Source organism: Anopheles merus, chromosome 2R (genome assembly GCF_017562075.2).
Source record: "Anopheles merus strain MAF chromosome 2R, AmerM5.1, whole genome shotgun sequence".
In the NCBI taxonomy this organism is placed as follows: domain Eukaryota; kingdom Metazoa; phylum Arthropoda; class Insecta; order Diptera; family Culicidae; genus Anopheles; species Anopheles merus.
Window position 1 is genome coordinate 32,742,725 of NC_054082.1, and position 21,261 is coordinate 32,763,985.

General features: G+C 42.4%; 1 protein-coding gene across 1 annotated transcript in view; it reads left to right on the forward strand.

Moving 5' to 3' along the window:
• The window catches only part of LOC121590670 (allatostatin-A receptor-like), a 48,912-nt gene that overhangs the window by 16,355 nt on the left and 11,296 nt on the right, over positions 1–21,261 (forward strand). Inside the window, exon 3 of the mRNA XM_041910537.1 lies at positions 18,464–18,733. Coding sequence (XP_041766471.1) covers positions 18,464–18,733 — 270 coding nt within the window. The remainder of the gene's footprint in view (positions 1–18,463; positions 18,734–21,261) is intronic.

Sequence of the window (21,261 nt, forward strand, 5' to 3'; positions counted from 1 at the left end):
ATTTCATAACGATACTCATATTTTTGTTAACGTTCTAAATGACCAAATAACAACGCAATTATTAGTTTTTTAACATAATTGTTATCAAATGATATTATTTTATTCAAATTCATTGGCTTTTGACCATATTTATGCATTTTTAAGTGTTTTTACCATAGTGCCGTTATAGGTACACAAAACAGGCATGTTCCTATAGTGGTTATAGTTATAAAATCAATAAAAACAGGTCGTTTTAGATTTTTTCGAGAATATTTTTGAGATTTCGTACTGTTTTCACTAAAATAAGCAACAAAAATGAGTTTTCTGTTAGTAATTTACCTAACAAAGATCAAAATTCGCTTATTGCAATTTCAAAACAAGCAAACTCTTCTGGGTATGGGTTGAGGACAGGTGTGATGCAGTACTTTAGTCAAGAGTTTCATCGATCATATTTATACATTTTTTACGATCAAATTACGCAAGAAACCAATATTATGGCAGTAATCCTTGCTATTCATACGGAAACAGCATCAAAACTAAATTTAATTGATATTATACACTGTTTTTAAGGCATCTTTGTTTACCATCACTATAGGAACACAATACGACGACTATAGGAGCCATACCACCATTATAGGTACAACGAAGCAGTCACAAAAATATGTATTTTTTTGTAAATTTGATGTGTTTCCTGATGAAAATGATTGTGATTGCGAAGATAAAACATATTTCAATTGCTATGTGTTAAAATATTCAGAAATTGTCCTTCCTGACACTTTAAATCCATTAAAACACATCGGTACCTCTACAAATTGCACCAGTATTGGTACATTTACCCTATATTGTGGCCTATTTATATTTATGGAAACGAATTTCTTTAAAAATGATGATTCTGCATCACTTGCAGCTTTAGCTTGACAACCATACTAGAACACGAAACCTTCCGAAAATACTTTATATATGAGAGAAATTCATAGTCTTTAAGCGAGTTACCGATAAAAAATTCTTACGCAAATAATCTTAAGCTTTTTCAACTTGTAACTCGTACATTTTGTGGAGAAGATTGCACTTTTTTTGCTCTGCCAAAGATATATCGGAAAAAATTTTGAACGGCCTTTTGAATATTGAATGGTGCTGAAATTGCCCTGAGCGGCTAGCTCATATTTTATAACTCAGTACGCTAGAAACGTTCCCGCACCACCTATTGTCGTTTAAAAATCCAATTGGAAGCAATAAACCGCTCAAAATGGTTTGTTTGCGAATGTGCGGGACACATATTGTGCGCTTTCTGATTTATGGTTCGCTGGCTGAACTAATGAAAATGTAAATACCAAATGTATTGAAACCGTGTCCCAGTTAGCGGAGGAAAGCTTATAGTTGTCACAGCCAAAAGGAAAATATCATACAAAACTCATACAATCTCACCAAAGAAAAGCCAATGTGGAAACGTTTTGCGAACGATTATCTGCCCTGGAGGGAAGATGGGGACGAAAACTCAACCATCTGGACCATGCTTATTCGATTGCCGAGTGAATGGTGAGTCGATCGGTCGATGCTACTTGACGCGTGAATGTGAATGTTGCACGGACACGGGACATGAATATGTTCGGACCGTATGTTACGCCGGAAGGCTGCAATCTGCTAAGTCGTCACCAGTTTTCGGATGCTTACACACACGACATTCCACCCAGTCGATACCGAAAAACACAAAAAAGGGAAGGTAATCGGTCGGTGATTGAAAAGTTGACTCACTCGAGACGGCCATTTTGGGGACATTTCCTTTTTTATTGTTGCTCTTCCTTCGCTTGAGTGTGATACGTGCGTACGAAGGTGGCCCCAGATTCGAAGAAGCTGGCCTCCCCTACTCTCCCTATAATCGTAGAGCCTTTCGGGCATATTTCAGCATTCCTTTGAACTGGCTGATATGCATGATTCCATCTAACCGTAACAGGTCTGACGGATAAACGGGGCCAATCTTTCCTCCGTCCGTAGGTACGCGTGTCGCTTGGTCAAATTGCTATAACGCGCCTGTGTTGGGCTGAATGAAACAAAAAATAACGGCCTCTGAAATCCCAACCCATAGATAGACCGGCCGACCAACTCGAGAGCCCTTGGTGTGTCGGTTTTGTATCATATTTTTCGACACGGTTTGTAACCTTGTTGGCCACTCTCGACCCGTTCGGTAAAAATAACTTTTTTCCATACCTGTTCAACTGGCTGGGTTGTTATTTGCCCGGGTAAAGCTTTTACTCTTTTTAGTGACATTTTGTTGTAAGCGAACACTTGCACGTACCTCGGATGACATGTTATTTGCATTCCGTTATTTTTCAATTTGATTCGTTGCTTTGTGATGTCAAAGGGCACCGTGTTTTCGAGTGGCTACGGGGTGCTATTGAAGGATTGGTTGAAATTCCTTGTTACCGTTAATGATGGATGGCGCTTGCTCTGCGTACCCGACAAGTCGGACGAGGCCCTAAGGTTCTACAGCACACTGGAATTTGTTTTATAATCCACAAAGTAGTACATTTTATTTGTTTTTATGTGAAGCGCAGTATTTAACAAGTTCTTTTCGTTTCGTCGTCTGTGCTGCTGTGATTTCAGTTCAGTGGTGAATTCTCGCACAAAATCCGTTTGCGAAAACAGAAATTCCCACGACCTCTATACGGACGGGAGGACCGGTTGGCGTCGGCATCTTGTTGCACGCTGGGCGGAAATTTCATTTTCTGCCGATTTTCTCCTTACGCTCGAGCACATTTCAATCGAAATTGATCCCACCGCCTCGAGATACGCCCGGAAGAGCGCGAGCACGATAGCATCGAGCAGAGGAAGGATTTCCGCGACAAATTGTGTGCTGCGTTGTTTTTCGCGCTCTGCTGCCTTTGCATCCGGAATCATATATTTGGAAAAAGCCGGTTCATCCGGTCACCTGATGGAAAATTTTCAGCCTGTTAGAACAACCAGAAGCGAGCGAGCGCAACGGAAGATTAACCTTTCTGGTTTCCGTTCCAAAATGATGGGTGGTGATGCGGAGGACTAGAGGTAGACACAGGTCGGAGGACGCAAAACGAAGGAGTATTTATGTGTACCGAAACTGTTAATTTTGACAGCTACGGTTGCGCGACATTACGGTCTTGCCACCAACCACTTATCCTTCCCCCAGGACGCCCTCTTCCAGACACCCCTCACGAACCTGGGTTTGTGTATTTGCTGGTGTTAGTGGTAGTGGTGGGGTCAGTGGTGATGGAATGATGTTGCAAAATATGGTCACCGAAATAGCGAAAACAAACAACATCAAATGAAATGCTCGGTTGGAACAGGCATTTTATGCTCCTCTCTCTTTCTGTTTCACTCTTTTATGGCCAAACACTGTTCGTGGCCGTGTAGCGAGAATTTCATATCGCGTGGAGAAACCGTTGGTTGGTGTTGGTGGTGCAGTAAATGAGCAGTGTTTAACTGTGTTTACTTAAATGTAGAAACGAGTGAGCAAAATCGTTTCCAGTTTTACGACGTCCAGTTTAGTTGGTTTAGTTGGTTAAGCGTTTAGTTGGTGGTACGGGGTGTGAGGCATCGGAATCAATTTGTTCACCAGACTGGCAGAATAATGATGAGTTTTTGCTTCCTGGTCTGCACCTGCAGCGTTCGCTGTCGGTGGTTTCATATCCTTGCACAGGCACTCAAGCTTCCGTGTACTTCCTCAACAGATTGTCATCGTTCTTCATCTAGCACAGGTAGAACGGCAGTATCGTTAGAACAGTACACCGTCACAAGGCTTCCAGCGCTGCTCCAGTGGACAGCTAAACGTGACTTTGATTGCATTGCGAAGATGACGAAGCAGGAATGTAGAATCTTCCACACATCTTCCGATTTATGGTCGAGCGAAAGTGCTGCGATACAGCGTTCTGCGTGTGCTAGCGTGACAGTTACATTTTAAAGCGTAAATAACGATAATACACTAGCAAACTTTACCTTGAATGTCAAGAATTAAAATATAATCGGTAGTGGTTTGCTTATCCAAAGCGCAGCAAATTGTGTAATATGCTAATTCAGCCCTGTATGCTCGCAATTTACATTGAAATTGTGCATCGCTAAGTGTGTTAACAATTAAACAACAACACGCCATATTAAACAACAACACGCTAATTTCCTTTCAGAAACCCGTGCAGTTTAACGACCATGCACGTCCTCATAATTATGGTCCGCAACGCATTGCAGCTGCACTACAAAATATGCACGATACATGGTTGCAGTGATGCAATACGCTTATACTATGAAGTACAAATTAAGCGGAAGCAGTGAAAAAAAACTATTTCAAGCACGACAACATTCTTCACCAGGTTGCTGGTTGTACAAAGAACTCTCGCCACCAGAAAAAATCAATTACACTCAATCTTTTCCACCCGGTCCTGGTCCGTTCTACTGCCTTCATCACAGGCAGTGAGTAGGTATAAACGTGCCATAATACAGGCTTTAAGCATGTGCTTCCATGATCACATCACGCCGATGCGCCTCTCCTCCCGTAACTTTATCACAAGACAGCGTTCAGTGTTTACTCTGGCGGAGACAGCATGTAGCACAGGAAACTTGGTTGGAATAGTTTACTTTGCAAGTGGAGAAAAATCGTGCAGAAAATGGTTCCCACCCCAAGTGTCGGACGATCAAGGGCTCAACCTGCACGAGACTGAACAAACGCGTGTGCTCATATCGGACGGACATTTATTGCGCAGGAACAAACCCCAGAAACCAGCAGCATCCGGCGGTGGGTGATGTAGAACCAAAACAAACATCCGTAACAAAGAGGTTGTCCAGTGGTTTGGATTAAATTTGCAAATATTCTCTTTCCACCCACCACCATCAACGACCATCGATCCCTGCTGTAGGTAAGGGAAAGCTTACTTTACACCACCACCATATGCCGGGGGACCCGACACTTTACTAAGTTCATACAGTAAAACCACAAGAAAATGAACCGTTCGTTCGCAGTGTGTCATGTTTGCTTTCTCCAGAGGAAAGACGCGCTTGTGGTGTACGGGTGTACGTGAAATGGTATCACTTGAAATGTGTAAAACTTAATTCAGGACTTTTTTTCTTCATCCTTCTTCTGCCAGCACGGGAAAGCTGTACAAAAGACTCGATTTGATTAGTTGGGAACGCTCCACAGGTACAGGATAAGCAATTAAAATTCAAATGAATATTAGATGCAACCGGGCAGGAACAAAGCTACAATGATGATAAGGTATTTGGCGTTGTTATAGTGACGGGTCCGAGTTATGCACCCCAGTTATGTAGGGATTTTATACCTCATAATACCATGCGTGCTTGTGGGCGGCTCTGATCCCTTTTCACAGAATTTCACGTGCATAACATTTCATTTCTAATGATAAAGAATTCAATTAATAGATATCAGTTAAGCCATCACACCTACTTCACAGTGGTTTCCACAGTACTCGATGGAACTTGCACTCGATTGCTACCGTATCACCGCTACCATCAACCATTCCCGACCATCCGACTACGCAGAACAACCACGTGCTCCGTATTTCCTATGCATGTTTGCATTTTGCACCCAACAAACTGGGCCGCAGCACCCTACTTCCTACATGGGCATGGCGGTGAAAGATGAGGCCGAAACAAAAGGTGCAGGCAATTTGTTGCAGCACTGCAGCTGGCAGGGTGGAAATAATTAATTCGAAAAACAACATAAGCGGCACGCGGTGGCAGACAAACCACACAGGTGGTTTACATTCTGTTGCATAATTGCAGTAAAATGCAGTGCGGAACAAGCGTTGAGAAGACGCTGTTTTTCGCTGACCTCATTTCTCCTGGCCAGAACGGAAGAGGGGTTGTCTCAGAGGAACTGTGTTCGCTTGTTTTTATCAGTGCAACAGGAGGTTTGTGTTTCCTGACTCGTGAATAAGCAGCTCTTTTCGATTCGGCTGGTGGCGATGAATAACGGGTTCACATGCGTTAGGAAATTGTTATTGTTGATATGTGAATTTTTACTATGCAATCATTAGAAAAGAAATTAAGAGAATGAAATTTAAACATCGCTTGGGGATTAAAGCTGCTATTTGAGCTCCCAAAGGTAAGTCGTACGGCGGTCGATACCTTCGCTTCAGTGTCGCACATAAACAGCTCATAATCCTATTGCGCTTTCAGTATTCCAATGGCGTAACATTAATAATTCCCCGTGGGCTCAGCCGTACAACCTTCGACCAGAGTTTTTAACGAGCAAAAGTGATTTTCATCTGCACTCAGCGTTACACGGCACAATCTTAATCCAACAGGTTTGCCCGGTTCGCCACACGAGCCCTGTTCTGTTTTCTGCTGAACGTGGCTTACGTGTATAGAATGCCGTATCGGTCTATCGATGGTTGGCCAGCGGATTCACTCTTCGGCTAGAAAGGGACGGCCGCATTAGGAAGCCAATAAATACGTCTAATGAAAATCGCATCTTTATGATCACTGGCGAATTGCTGGTTTCGATCGTTTTCGCGCCACATTGCTGATTCATATCCGATACACGTTGATGACTCCCCAAGTGACACTTTGCCCGAGGTTGGAGGAAATGCCCGTTATGTGTGTGTTTACCGAGAGCGATCCCCATTCCGGTCTTTCCATATCCATCTCTCCATCGCCGAAATAAGAATAACACAAGCTTCTTATGAAAAGAAAGCTACAAAACACACTGAAGCCTTCTATTTCTTTACGCTTTTGTCCTTCTGCCCACATTATAGAAGGACGATCAGTCGTCTGCTGACGGAGGGTGGGATCATCTGGCAAACATCTTACTTCCTGGCCGTCTGCCGGTGGCATTAGGATTAAGAATCGTTTCGAAGGTTTCGGCTTACTCCCGGGGCAATAAAATTATAAATTACGGCACTTTGTGTCGCCGGGTTTCGTAGCGTTTGTACGGGCAAAGTACGGACGGAAGCCTTTCTGCGCCCGAACTCTTTCTACCGTTTAGCGTGGGAATTTTTTTTGTTGCTCTTTGGTTAACTCTCTCTTCGTTTGCTTGCCTGCTGTCTTGATAAATCGAACGAAAATATTTTACTTCCCGTTTTAAGCAAATGGCACTTTCATGCCACTGCTCTTTTCCACATAATATTCTTTGCTTTTGTTTGAGCGTTTGGAATTTTTCACTTTTTATACTTTTGCTTTCCACTGCCTGCTGAAGCTGCAAAAAATCTATCTTACCAACCTTAAACTGGTCTACGTTTCTGAGGAAGCTTTACTTTTCTTTCACTGCACAAAACAGTCCACCCAGTCGATTGGTGGTTGTTGCGAGAGCTCTTTTTTTATGCCTCGTGTTTCGCTTGAATCAGGTTGATTCAGGGTTTATCCACAACACTTGCCGGAGCAGCTAAAAAGGAAAACGAAAAGCGCCATTTGAATGTCTGTCTTGTGTTTGGCTTATGACGGTTTTACACCGGAAAAGGAAAACATGATTAAGGCACGATCGTTTCATGCAGTCAGACAAGCGTTGCTAAGCATATTTTGCTAACAGAATGGCTGTTATCAGCTCATTGCGCTATTTGTATTGGTAGTGAGTTTATAGAATTAGTTGACGTTTTCTCCTGATGCCAAAGACTTACTTGGAAAATTTATCGTACCTTCTTTAACATTATACGTAATAACATTTTCCGCACAAATATAATTAAATGATTGCTCCTCCCCCCGTGGCACCGAAGCAGTTTAATTCCATTCGAGTATTTTCCCGTACCCAGTAAATGAAAGAGCATTTCCACCAATAATTGCATAATGTTTCACCCGTACACTGACGCAAGTACCGCAGGCAGCAGCAACCAGCTCATAGCCTTCGACACCGGTCCAAAAAAGCCATGCAAATGAGTTCATTTTAGCGGGCATAAGTAATCCTGCCCTCTGGAGTTTCGCGCTAAAAGTTACCGTAACTTTCACTGCAGGCGATCGACTGGTTCTGGCTCCGTCATTCATAATTCGATTAATCCATTTCCATGGCCGATCTATTCGAGAGAGCGCTCGTGTTTCGTTCCATCGTGACCGAGGATGTTCGGTGTGGCTGGGAATAGTGTTTCTCGCTCGTTTGCCACTCATCCGTCGTCACGCCAGTGGAACGATAATCGATAATTTATTAATGATTTATGATCGCAAATGTTTGTTACGCAAAGTAGCAACGTCGAGCACCATGAGACGGTAGAGCCGGAAGGGGCCCGGCTGTATTTTGGGTGTCACCGCGAGGTTTGTCATCGTCAGCGGAGCGATTGGATGTTGTTTGGACGAGCAAATGAAATTATATTTAACGAGCAAAGAAATTATAATGAGTATTCATTGATTTTCCTGGCTGAGTAGGAGAGTTTGAAATTCTTCAGAATTCAATGAAGATTGCGCCACTCATTGGTGGTTGGCAGGTGTGTTTCATTAATTTTCAATGATCTTTGCCCTCAGAAACTGGTACGATGGACAGTAAACACATCCAATAATAGATTGAAAAGAAAGAAGAAGGAAAAAATTAACTCAAACGTTCGATCAAAGACGGAGACGATGGCTCTGAGCTCGTGGTTTAATTTCTTCGTTCTTCAAAATTGGCTTTCACTTCGCTACTATTGCGCTGATGAAGTAGTAGTGGTATCTCGCTTGACACATACCACACATGCGATCCAAGGTGAAGTTGTGCTCACTGTTTTGAACGAGTGCTACGTTGGCGACTTTCCTTTCATCAAGTGTGGCTGCCAGCGACAGCAGCTCTCGCGAACTTACATTACCGAAGCCATCGTTCGTCTGATTACCAATACGCATTTAATTAGTTTATCAAATGCTGTGTATGGATTTCCACCAAGGCAAGTGCACCATCGCACTACCATTCGAACCCGCCGTCGATTGAAACATCTGCTCCGGTAGTGTTACTGGCGTTGTGTTTGCTGCTCGACTTGAATGGATGCGAATGTTAATTGAAAATGTCCTCCTGTACCACTGCCTGCCTCACGTTGAACCTACTGGCCTTTTGTATTTTCGGTGCCGTAGATGAATGGCTCAAACGCTGATGCTGATTATATTAAACCCCGTTCCGGAAACGGTAGGAGATTTAACGAAACACGCGCTTTCGATGCGTAATCACAGTTCATGGTCATTGGTATGGACCGTGAATCTGTAAACGAAGGACGCGTTCGAGCTGCTAGCGATCGCAGAAGTAAAGCATCCGACGGTTTGAAAGATAAAATTTGTGGTGACCGTTAGCCAATCCGAAAATGCTAGCGACGAGTAATTTGTGCACAACTTGCCCGGGAACAGGAATGACAGCGCAAAATGAACAAATCATTGGAATTAAGAGTTATGTTCTTTTATTAAATATCGTTGGAAAACTAACCCACGGCTTTTCCATTAATTCCGATGCTTCGATTTGGTGAAAGCTCACGAACGAATAATTTACAATATGAAACGCAATTAAACTCGCTTCGATTCGAGCTTCCTACAAATTGGAGGGTTACGCTTCAATGGAAATCGGTCTGGAATGGTTCAATGATTACGGTGAGTAATTTCATTCGAAATGGACCCGAAAAAACCCAGAACACAGGTGTGGCTCTGTAGGGCCACCTACAGCAGCACCAGCATCAATAATGCTCGTAAAGAATATGCCTTTTTTGTTTGCTAGATGAAGCGCATTTATTTTCATCTACCTAACAACAGGCAAGGAAGGCCCAGTAGAACCGCTTCTTTCTTTCCACCCCCTGGGCTGAAAGGTGCATTCACACCGGAAAAGGCACGTCCTGAGGAAAAGGCTACTAACGAGTGGTTCGTCGAATTAAACAGGGACAAGATAAATTAGGCACAATGTAATCAAATTCGAAGGTTTCGTTCCTTTTTCAGCTGTTTTTTGTGCCCGTTACAGGCACTTTACTCGCAGGTTACAATGGGTCGAAACGGACAGACGTGGTGGTGGTAGAGGTGTTGGGTAGGTTAAGTAGTAGACCCTGGTTAGATCCTCTAGGTAACAGAAACACACAAAAAAAAGAGGAGAAAACAAAACGAAAATGGTGGTATTCAAACTCGTGGAAGCAAACAGAGGTGTGGCTATGACAAAAAGCAACCTCGTTCTCGATGAACGTAATGGTGGAAAAAGGCGTTCTAAACGTTATTTTTCTCTCATATTTGTGTGGATAGGTTGAATCGGAAGCGAAGCCAGCAGGCTGCGAAGGTGCGTACGAAAGAGACTACAGAAAATTGGTCGAGCAGCTTATTAGTTAAAAGGGCTTCGGGTTGAGAAATGGGTGCATTAAACATCCATTTTGGGAAAAGCGGGACTCGGTTCGGGAAAACAGATTAGTGAAAAACACAAAGATGACGAGTAATATCGTAAGTACGTGTAGAGTAGAGTTTGACGACGGCAAGGCATCAGCTGCGGAGGGTTTGTTTAAGCTTGCTGGTGAGCTGGAGCTAAGCGGAAAGTGCTTACAACAGGTGTTTGCTAATTGGAAAAAGCTTTCGACAGTGTGGCCGTCTACTGTTAATGGCGGTGTCAAAAATTACCGTGATGGGTGGCTCTCAGACATGGTAGGGTTGATAAGACGCTGAGCTGTTATTGAGGGCCGACAACGGCTAGCTATGGGGAGTAGCATCGTTAGCAAGTTATCGTTTATCTGCCAACAGTCTAAGCGAGGATGCATTAAAGATTCTCTTGCTTCATAGCGCACCAGCTAATGCTGCGTTTGTTTTCATCAGCCTCTGAGATGTAGAATTTCTGCACCATTACGCCGTAAATTGGAAGGGAGGGACCCTCTAGGGCTGAGACGAACTTGATGTTCTCGGGGTTGTTTCTTCACTTTTAACTCGACGCTAACAAGGACTAACGAACGTAACGACGGAAAGAAACAGTTCTAATGGCCATTGGGGAAATTCTGCGTAGAAGCATCCTGGCCGGAAATTGAACAGTGATTTTTTTCTCAGTTCTCGTGATTTACTGGTCTACACAATGCCTCAAGGAGTTTGAGATGTCAAACTGACTAGGAAATGTCAAGACCGGCTGCAAAAACACAGATTTGCAACTAAGTAACCGGTCATAGCAAGCAAAACGTTAAGGGATTAAACAATCCACTGTCTGCCAATGTAGGTGGAAGGTTGAACAAGTATTCCCGTCCAGCACATTGAGCGTTGTTGGAGAGTGGTTGCTTAAGCCGTGGCAAGACAGCACTGTTGTTGCACTGGTAATTAAATTAGAATTTTCACACGAAACGATTAATGTCATCCTGGGAAGGTGGACGACAGAAAAGGTAATTGATTTTCCATAGAGCACCGTATCACGAAGAAAGGGCCGGAGCGGCATATAATTTGTGGCTCGGATCGGACATGCCTTGGTCCATTCATTCTGCCGTTGTGTTAATTAGTATCGATTGCCGTTCGCTTCGTGCGTCGTGTTGGTGTAAGCGGATACGTGTGTCACGGTTGACCTCAACAGTTAGTGATTAGTGCCAGCTTGAGGTAAGTAATCTAAACCACCACCCCACCTGTGCTCTTGCATGTGAGGTGCGATCGGAACCAGCCACACACACGCAACAATGTGTTGCGCCTAATCCATTATTTATTATCCGTTTTCAAGGGAAACCGAGAATGTGATATTCATTTAATCGATACAAATGGTGACGAATATGGAGCTTCAATTCGTTGGGAGTTCGATATAATTTCGATCGATTTGCTAACTCTTCAGAGGGTTATCATTTGGGCGCTCATTGTTATGGCTCGGTAATAATCGTATTTAGGCAAAACAAATAAGTAAAGTCGCTGCCTTCTAGAAACGGGTGATTGAGTTTTGCCTTCTTAATGTCACCCGAATGTTGTTTTTTTCTTGCCTATCTTGTGCTGTCAGTTTTAGCTGGACGGTTTACAGGTTCGAGAAGTGATGAGTAGTGTAAATCGATTAGCTGCTCGAACCGCGCTGCTGCTGTCAGACTATACTCAATTCCTTATGTTTGAGCCAGCCTTCGGAACAGTTTACCAACGACATTATGTCATTAAGTATGATGATTTGACCTCTACGGGGGCTCTTTGGCGCGAGACTGCCTTACCATACTCTTTCCCATTTCCTGGCATCCCCATCCAAACGGCCATTTTGTTGTCATTGAGTTTACTAGAGGATGCGTTTTCTCCCGAACGATTCGTTATCACCTCAACTACGCCTGCTCCGCCTGGTAATGTTGCTAGTGTATACTATTCATGAGAAAGCTCTTTACAAGTAAATTGTGGTGAATTTTATTAAAGCCTCCAAGCTACCGAGCTGTCGCGTGTCACTCCTTCTATCATTCAGGCGTGCGGTCTCCTAAGTACGCTTGCAGTAGGGCTGGTTGGATAGGAAATTTCACTTATCGCTGCGTTTATACTTTGAGCGCAAATGGAGTGAAGCTAATCTGCATTGCAAATATCCGTACCCGTTCACCTTCCTATGGTGCTCACTTTCACCGTTGTGCCGTGTTGAATGAGCCAAACGAACAGCAGTAGTCGGCACATGCTCTTTGTGTGCCTTATACCGGCCAGTTGGTGTCTTTTGGGAAACAATGCCATGTTCGGGCGATAATGAAGGAGTTACGCACACTTACGAAGGGTATGAATTCTGGCATATTAGCTGAGGCCGGCTACCCCGCTACCTTTGGCATCGGTTTTCTAAAATGGCTCTTTGGTCTTGCGAAGACGTTCGTTGCATCCTCTGATAGCGTCTGCTGGAGAGGAAGCCTTTGCGACCAATTGTTTGAGAGCATAAGTTTAGTGGTAAGCTCATTTGATGTTCGCATACATTATGAACCTTGCAGTGAAAGTGCTGCATATCAATGAAGCCATCGCAAAGAGAGATTTCGATAGTTTGGATTTGAGTTTGGGTAGAATGTGAAACTCACGAAACATTTAACTTTTGTTTAATTGAAACAAATATGAGGATAGCTTATTCATTTCAAAAGGTTACTCGTATTTACTTTCGAACAAACAAAAACTGAAGCAACAGCTCAGAACAATTTCATTTGGCTCTAATGTTATTACAATTTCCACTTTCCAATGTCTTGCGTACATCAAATTTAGAAAACCACAATTTAATAGTTGCTTAAATTATACGAATCAATGTGAACTCATCTCACTGCCTGCAATGCCGGTTGGTTGACAACTAGCGGACGCATCCAGCAAGATTCACCCATAAATGCGCTATGTTATGTTTGATTCGAAGCCGTGAAGTATCAATTAATATGATGAGCGCTGTAACCAACAAACAGGTCTGCAAAGCATCCTTCGAAGGTAAATACGCTTCCACCGTTGAGTAGTAGCACAAGTATTTCATACACATTCCAACCGCGCAATAACCTGCCATCATTCGGAATGTACAGTGCACACAGGTAGCCAGTTGGCTGCTGCGACTTCAATTAGTTTACCAATAGACCCAATGGTAACGTTCGTAAACGGCACTCATCTTGAGGACTTGCATGTGTGGCCTGTGGTGTGTACATAGTAAATAAACATCCGCCCGTGTTGCCGTGAGCAGCTCATACCGGGGATCCGGTTCAGCTGGCCACCAATTCTAATTAGCCAGTGGATTAGAGTGGTTCACTTTTCCCAGAAAGCAAATGGGAATACACACTGGAGACTGATGATATCCGTTGGTTTACCGCTGCCCTATGACCGTTTTGAATTCAAGAAAATAGTTTATTGAAGCAGATTTTAAAAAAAGAAAAAAAAACCAGAGAGAAACCTTTTAGAGTAATGCGGTAAGTCTTTTGATAGTTCGTTGGGTACAATTTAAATGAAAAATCATCACCGAAAGCTTGCTACGCCAACACATCGTGAATGAGAGCATCATGCGAAGCGCTATAAATGTAAGCTTCTGCAACGCCTTCAGTGTCCGTGTTACAATGCTCCAGTTCCATGTGTCTCTCAGGAGTGTGTTGGGCGTTGTACAATAAATGACAGGCTGAATGATGGTGAGTGGCCCCTTTCTAGCCCCATCTATACAGAGCAAATGATTATTTTTGTTTTACTGTTTAGCAAACACTGTTCATCTCCATCTTCTATGGCACAAAAAGAGGGAACAAACAAACTGCACATAGAATGTTCAAGATTGCATTCTGCGGTTCGGAAATTGAAATATATTTTACTTGATGTATCTTTGCTCTATGCTATGCGCAACCAAGCCACGATCCTCCCATTTTCTCATCATTCTCTTTAATCGCCGCTACTGGAAACGTCTGCCCTGATGGTTGCGCCGTGTCGGTAGGATGGTATTTACGCCAGCACCGGGTTGGTAACGTTCGGTGATAGTGCTTGTTGTCGAACATGTATGTAGTTTTACGGGTCTCTTCAACATACCGCACTATGCGCTGGAACGCTCCTGGATATCCAGTTACATGCAGCGAAAGAGCTGGCCGGGTAGGTGCGCGATCGTAAGCTGGGCGATTTATTTCGTAAGATATTCGTTGTATCATAGTGCAAAGGAGTATTTGTGTGAATTCGAACCCAAGTGTCAGTTACCATGGATGCTGTTTTGCATAGTACTGCACTCATCGGGTTTGCGCTGAACTATTCCACTTATCGGTGTTAGCATTCGAATTGGAGCGAATCGTTCAAGGGGATTGTATGAGGAAAGATAGTGTTTTTGTTGTTTCATCACTCACAATGGGAAGTTGGTGGTTTATGTTGTTTCTTTCATTTCACGTAAGGTACGAAAACATGCTTTTTACCGCATGCTCACAAGACACCGTTCAGATGAACTGTTTCAGGTTTGACGATGTTTCCGAATGCTCCTTTCTGTATGCTTCACACCTATTTCATCCTTTCTTGTTGTTTTTAGATAGGTCTTTATGGGTTTGGGAAAGGTATTTTGTATGGGATTAAGGAAAAAATGGCGCATCCTTCCTTCATTGGTCCCAGTGAACCGTTTCCATTTTACGGGAAATTGAAAATCAATCCTCTTAGAAAGTATTATTTTGATGGGTATGGGTTGGTGTTTGTGTGTGTGTTTTGAAGTGTTTTCAAAGCCTAAACATCAAGCTGGACCGAAACCAAAGATTCCAATTTCCAAGTGCTCGGAGAGTACAATAGATTACGAGTGTTTGTTAATTGAATGAGTCGGCATCCTCGATGTGGGGGCAGCAGGAATCTTGGCACCTTGAACCACCATGAAGTTACTTTATTACCTGTCGATTTGATGAAGTTTAAGAATTCCAATACGTTTTCGGCGCGGAATCGATGGAACGAATTGACAAGAGGAGCACAACAAAAGAATCTCGCTTTCGATTCCGTGATTCGCACTAGTGCGGGTGGTATAAAACCTGTTTCTGGAATTTTGTGACGATGTGGCAAGGGTAGCACAAAGCAGAAAAATGTGTGGAATTTGCTTCTTTTCTTCTTGCAATGTTTCTGCTTTAGGTTTGGTGCATAACTATTGAAGAAATGTTTGCGAGCGATATTGACTGTAGTTTGCTTAGGCTATAATTGTTAAGACGTTGAATCAAATCGACACAATGTTCGATAATTGGAATGAGAATCACAAATTAAACTTGTTAAGCGAATTAAGCTGTTTATATTACTAACCAACCAAAATAATATTATGGAAAAATGTAATAGACATAAGGTAAAGAGTTGTACATCGCTTGTAGATGTTTTAACAAATAATTTGAACGTTTAAGTTTGCTTTTTCGGAACATTAAACTGCAGAACCAACAATACTACAATAGTTTATGAGTGTTTATCGACCATCATCCTTGTTGTTAAGCGATTCGGATTGTTTTAACAATTTTGAAATTATATTTCCTGAATGTCTGCCTGCCCACTAACAGTATCTCATTTCCAATATTCGTTCACTTGCTAAACATTTTGCCACATTTGCTTTTAACCAATAGAAGGTTTGTCGAGCAGGTGGAATTTGTTCCCTAACAAAATAGAATCTACCAGAAAATGAAACCTTTCTTCATTTCATATAAATCGATGGAGCCTGTTCATGGAAATGAAAAATGCCTAGTAAGGCCATTTAAAGTGTTGATTTATTATTCCGTTGAATAAATCATCAAACGTTTTTGCACCGAAGCATATTATTATAAATGCATCATTTCCACTCCGTTTGATACCCAATTATTGGAAAGCTCAAATATACATATATAATATATATCGTACCTCTTGATGGTCATATATTTACTCATTTCGACCGAAAAATTATGTCTGTTTGTTGCAGCAAATGTAAAACATCCTTATAGATTTTTTTGTATAAATTATCCACCGATTAGATTTCGATAACGGGTGTTAAAAAAAGAACATGTGATTGATAGCCGTTAGAGGATGACGTAGATGTTTTTGATATTTTTCAACATCATCACATTGCGAGCCATTCAAAGCCAGTGCGAGTGGGCAGCGTTTTGAAGAAGGTGTTTTGATGAGTTAACTACAACTTTGTGCGTGGCTTTGGTCCTAAATGGAATTGAATTTCGAAAATGCCTGTTGGTATTTTCTCTTGTTCACGGAAAACCTTATCAGTCTGTAGAAGAAGGCAACAGTAACTTGTTTCTTGTGGTTAAAAAGGTAAAAATGTGATAATAAATTTCAATGCAGTCAATGACTCAGATCATCTATCTCAGAAAATGCTTTTAATTTACGCGATCAGCGCTATATTGGGGCTACAAAATCCAACTAACACAAGAGCCACATCTATTCAAAGCATTGGTTTGAGATTCTGCTTATGAAAGAATGTGAAATCAAAACACCTCCGGCTTTATCGCGTTCGGGTTTTGCTTGATTGCGATATCTTTAAACCATGTGGTAAATCCTACGAACCTTTGTTATATTGCATATCATTTCTATCTTTTGTAGAATATCCAAACGTTCTGGGATAAGGGAATAGAAGGCAAACATGCTCTCTTATACAAAGAAATCCCAAGAAGGATACTAGCCGACGCAAATCAAAACGGATGATAAGAATAACAATAAGCTGTCACATTGAAACCTGCTCCCTAGGGACCAATAAGGATTACTGGGGATGAGCAATACTTAATCAGGGCTTATGATGCATTGACCTACAATAGTTAAAAACATCATATTCTTCCCAGAAGCAAACATTCTACCATTAATAATACATATTTTAATAGCTTATTGATTTATTAAACTACCTGTTAAACTGTACTACAACTTATACCATTGAAATAGGACTAAATTTCATGGGATAATTTATTATCGATGAATTAGCCTCCACGAACCATTTCAACCGGTTAGACGAGTCGATATGCGAAGAATAAAAACTAAAGCACCACCTCAGTATAACCGCATTATCTGCTTAGTCGCTGTACGTTATATTAAAACTGTTGCAGCCAGCACGAGGAAGCCTCGATACGATGCTTAGCGAATCGACTCTTTGGACACTGCCACAGCAGATCTAGCTATTAAATGCAGTGCTAAAATTTATGGCTGCCCCTTTTTTTTGGTTTACGACCCAAAACCAAAGCTCACGATGGCTGTCTGGCCTTTGATGGTGGCATCGAGTGGCCGCTACCAACGGGAAATGATGCGTTCGCTTCTATGGTGATGGCGATCGAGTTTCGCTAGTAACGAAGTTACTGCTCCATAATTAAATATATTAAGTGTTGATTAATTAATTTACGTCCGCAAGACCTTCGGCCCAGGACTGGTCCGGCCGGACTCCATTCGGACCGCCGGTTGAGCGATGGTGATGACGATGAAGATGATGACGATAATGATGATGATTGTTGTTAGTCATGCGAGGTAAAGAACCGGAATGAAAGTATGATCGTGTCTGCGCGTAACCATGCAGGATAGAATTAAGAAATGATAGCTGACGGGAAAGAAGGATAAGTCCACACCCGATGACACGCTGGAAGGAAAGAAAATGGGATGAAACATACTGAAACAGCCTTGAGCAAACATACACTACCTACGTGACTGGAATTTATGCGCCCAAAATAGTGAGCCACTTCAGATAATAATGTTTATTTTGTGCAATACGCCATCAGCAATATTGAAAGCAAAGAAGTAAGGAGTAAACCACAGAAAAAGGTTTAGAGAAACCGAATACCGAAACAATATATGGTTACCAAACACAGCTGAGGTCATCTTAGGAAACACGTTGGCAGAGTCAATTCCTTTTTCCAAACGAATTTGCAAGGTTGCAGTTTCATCAGTTTCCTTTACAAGAAAGTAACAGTCATCGTGTCGATCGCGTGGGCTAAACAAACAAAAAAGCTCACAAAAATGCACTCACTCGTACGGGTTCAGCTGAGTCAATTGTATTTCAATTCTCTTTACAAAATCTTTATTCTAAATCACAGAGAGCACTTTTTAGAGATGTACAGACCACAACAAAACAATGCAAAACCAATGCTGTTTCTGATGGGAAGGAGATAGCTCACTTTAAATGATTCGTTTGGCATTACCAAGAAACATATTGAATGATGGCGCATTCTTAGATATGTGATACAAAACAAGGGTTATGCTTATTTCCATCGTTTCACCTTTTCCATTTGCCGTTTTTCCGTTGCAGAAATTCAAATACCACGACCGGGAGACAGAAACATGCGGCTTCCTCGAAAAGGATAGTCCCTCCTGGGCCGCCTTCCACATCACGTTCTTCGTTAGCTCGTACGTGGTCCCGCTCATACTGATCAGCGTCCTGTACATGTGGATGCTATCCCGGCTGTGGCGAAGTTCGGTCGGCGGTCGTTCGGCCGAATCGAAGAAGGGCAAAAAGCGCGTTACCCGGCTGGTGGTGATTGTGGTGGCAGCGTTTGCTTCATTATGGTTTCCCATACAGGTAAGTGTGGGCGATTGATGGGAGAGTCGAGAGCGACGTGGAGAGGGGATTCAATTGTGTGAAGGTTGCCATGGCATTAGAGCATTTGGAGAGGCAGAATGTAGCATGGTGGTGGCAGTAGAAACGCAAACACTCATACAGGGCGTTGGACAACGGAGTAGAAATAGGCGAAGAAAATGTATTTGTTAATGATTTTACTTGCCAGCAGCTACCACGTTACTGTCTACGAAAATGAAGCCACGAGAAAGTATTGGATTTTGGTTGGAAGGTTTATTTTCCATTGACAAAATAGTTCCGTACAATGTCGAGTAAAACTTCCCACCAATGCTGTCACAAACATTCGAAGTGATAGCAAGCGAAAGAGGGAAGAATAGCTGTGGAATCGGGTGACCTCGAATAATTTCTGTAAGCTGTGGGCGAGTTTCACTCCGAGTTTAATTTAACTAGGACATTTAGAGCTTGAACATCTTACTTGCAAACAATCATCAATTCGCGATTGTCATTGCCTTCTGCATCGCTTTGTTGTTAATTGTGCGGGAAAATTGCGCCGCACTGGAGACTGGAGAAAAATTGTATGTTTTAACCATTACAATACAATCACAATACGATATGAAGTTTTGGAAAATAGCTTAATGTTTGCAGGTTTTCTTTGTTTTGGGGAATTTCTATTCGAAATCAATATTTATAAACGAGAATCTTAAATATGTTCTTATGTACCTTGATCTACATATGTTTCTGCTGCCAAGCGTATATGCTCATGAATATGATACATGCAGCGTATAGACCTAACCAAAACACACTCGCCGTGTTGTTGATGGCCTAGTCGATCGTGTGTAACGACAGCATGAGATGGTTCTTTTAAATTCACTCTGTGAACCAATTCAAGCACGCCAGCAATTCGTATCATCATTCCAATGCCCTTTTCCTTGCAGCTATAGCCACAATCCAGAACAACCCGCTTTGGGTCATCAACTTGGTTTCAGTCCAACCAAAAATACCCCATAACATGGCTGGCATCGTTGCTCGATCGTACAGGACGCCGTAAATTCCACCCCACTACCCAGTGTACCGAATCCCAAGCGAATGGAACGGAACATTTTTGAGCCCATCGATTAATGGGCTACTTTTACAAACATCCAACCGTCACCACTACCACCAAGACCACCAGTACCAGCACCACAAAGCAATTGCTCGATCGCCTACATCCTTGTGTGTTTGTGTACCTGTATGGGTCAGTAATGTAGGATACTAAAACGGTAGGCCGTATCAGGAACCGGTATGCGCTCTTCATTCCATAGCTGACCAGTCGGGTGGCTCAACCTTTGGGACGTACCATTACCCATTATTTGATGCGTGTATACCCCAATACGTCTCTGACCCTCTGGCCGTTGGTCAGTTGATACGAAACGCGTACGCAATGTGTTTAATAAATTGTAGCAAATCAAATCAAGGAACCCGTAACGTGACGGTGCAAAACTGATCAGAGTGCCGTGATTGATGGATGACCCGAAATACTGACAGGCGGGCTGTGCTGGCATGCGTATGAACTGACCCCGATTGCATTTGATTGATACTGCTCAGTGGGGGAGATTAGACGAGTGAACAAAGCGAAAAGCGATGCAAATTTCACAATCATTCAGCGGAGGTTCGGTGAATTTATGTAACCGATTGTTGTCTGCATTATTAATGGTTTACAAAGGGAATTACTTGTGCTTAATTGAATGATTTATCAACCGTTGCGGTGGGGGTGAATATTTCTGCTTCACAAATAGAAACGATGGTCAATTGCACATGCCGATTTAAACGCCCTTTGATACATTCCGTTTGATATCATAGCACGGAAGAGCACGAGAGATCCATTAACAGCTTGGCAAAATGGGTACAATAATCTGCACACTGTAGTATGTGGTTATGGTTGTTGGGTTTAGAGGCGGCCGTCAATGCACTGCATTCAGTATTTATATATTTCATTCCATGCTATTCCACCAACCAGCCAAATATTGCACTTTAATCTATGTATGTGCGAGGAACGAAACAATTTAGCTTAGATGAAAAAGGCATCAGTTTTATTTAATACATAGTTAGGAGGACAAGCACTAGTTTTCTTACCACTTTTTGACAGTCACGCCAGAAACAGATCATGAAGGCTGACGAATCCAGTATGTGCTAGAGAAACAGGTGGAAAATAATCCTCAGAATACTGTAGAAAGCATATTAATATAAATTATACACATTCAGTGTCTAACCCGCTTTAAAATTGCAGCTGCCAGCTGCTTTTATGCAACCCATTTAATTTCGTTTGCATACTGTAGATTAGCACGACTTTATGTGTGTCATGAGTGTGTGTTGTCTGTCTGGCAAACCGATTGCCGTTGAGTGCACGTGTCATGTTACATAGTAAGGCGGCAATCCCGGCTCGTCATGAGCAGTGCTCGACATGGGGAACGGCACTCTACCGTACCAGAGTACATTATCCCAATTTCAATTTTATGCTTCGAAGGAACGAGATGCGTCGGACACCATGCAAA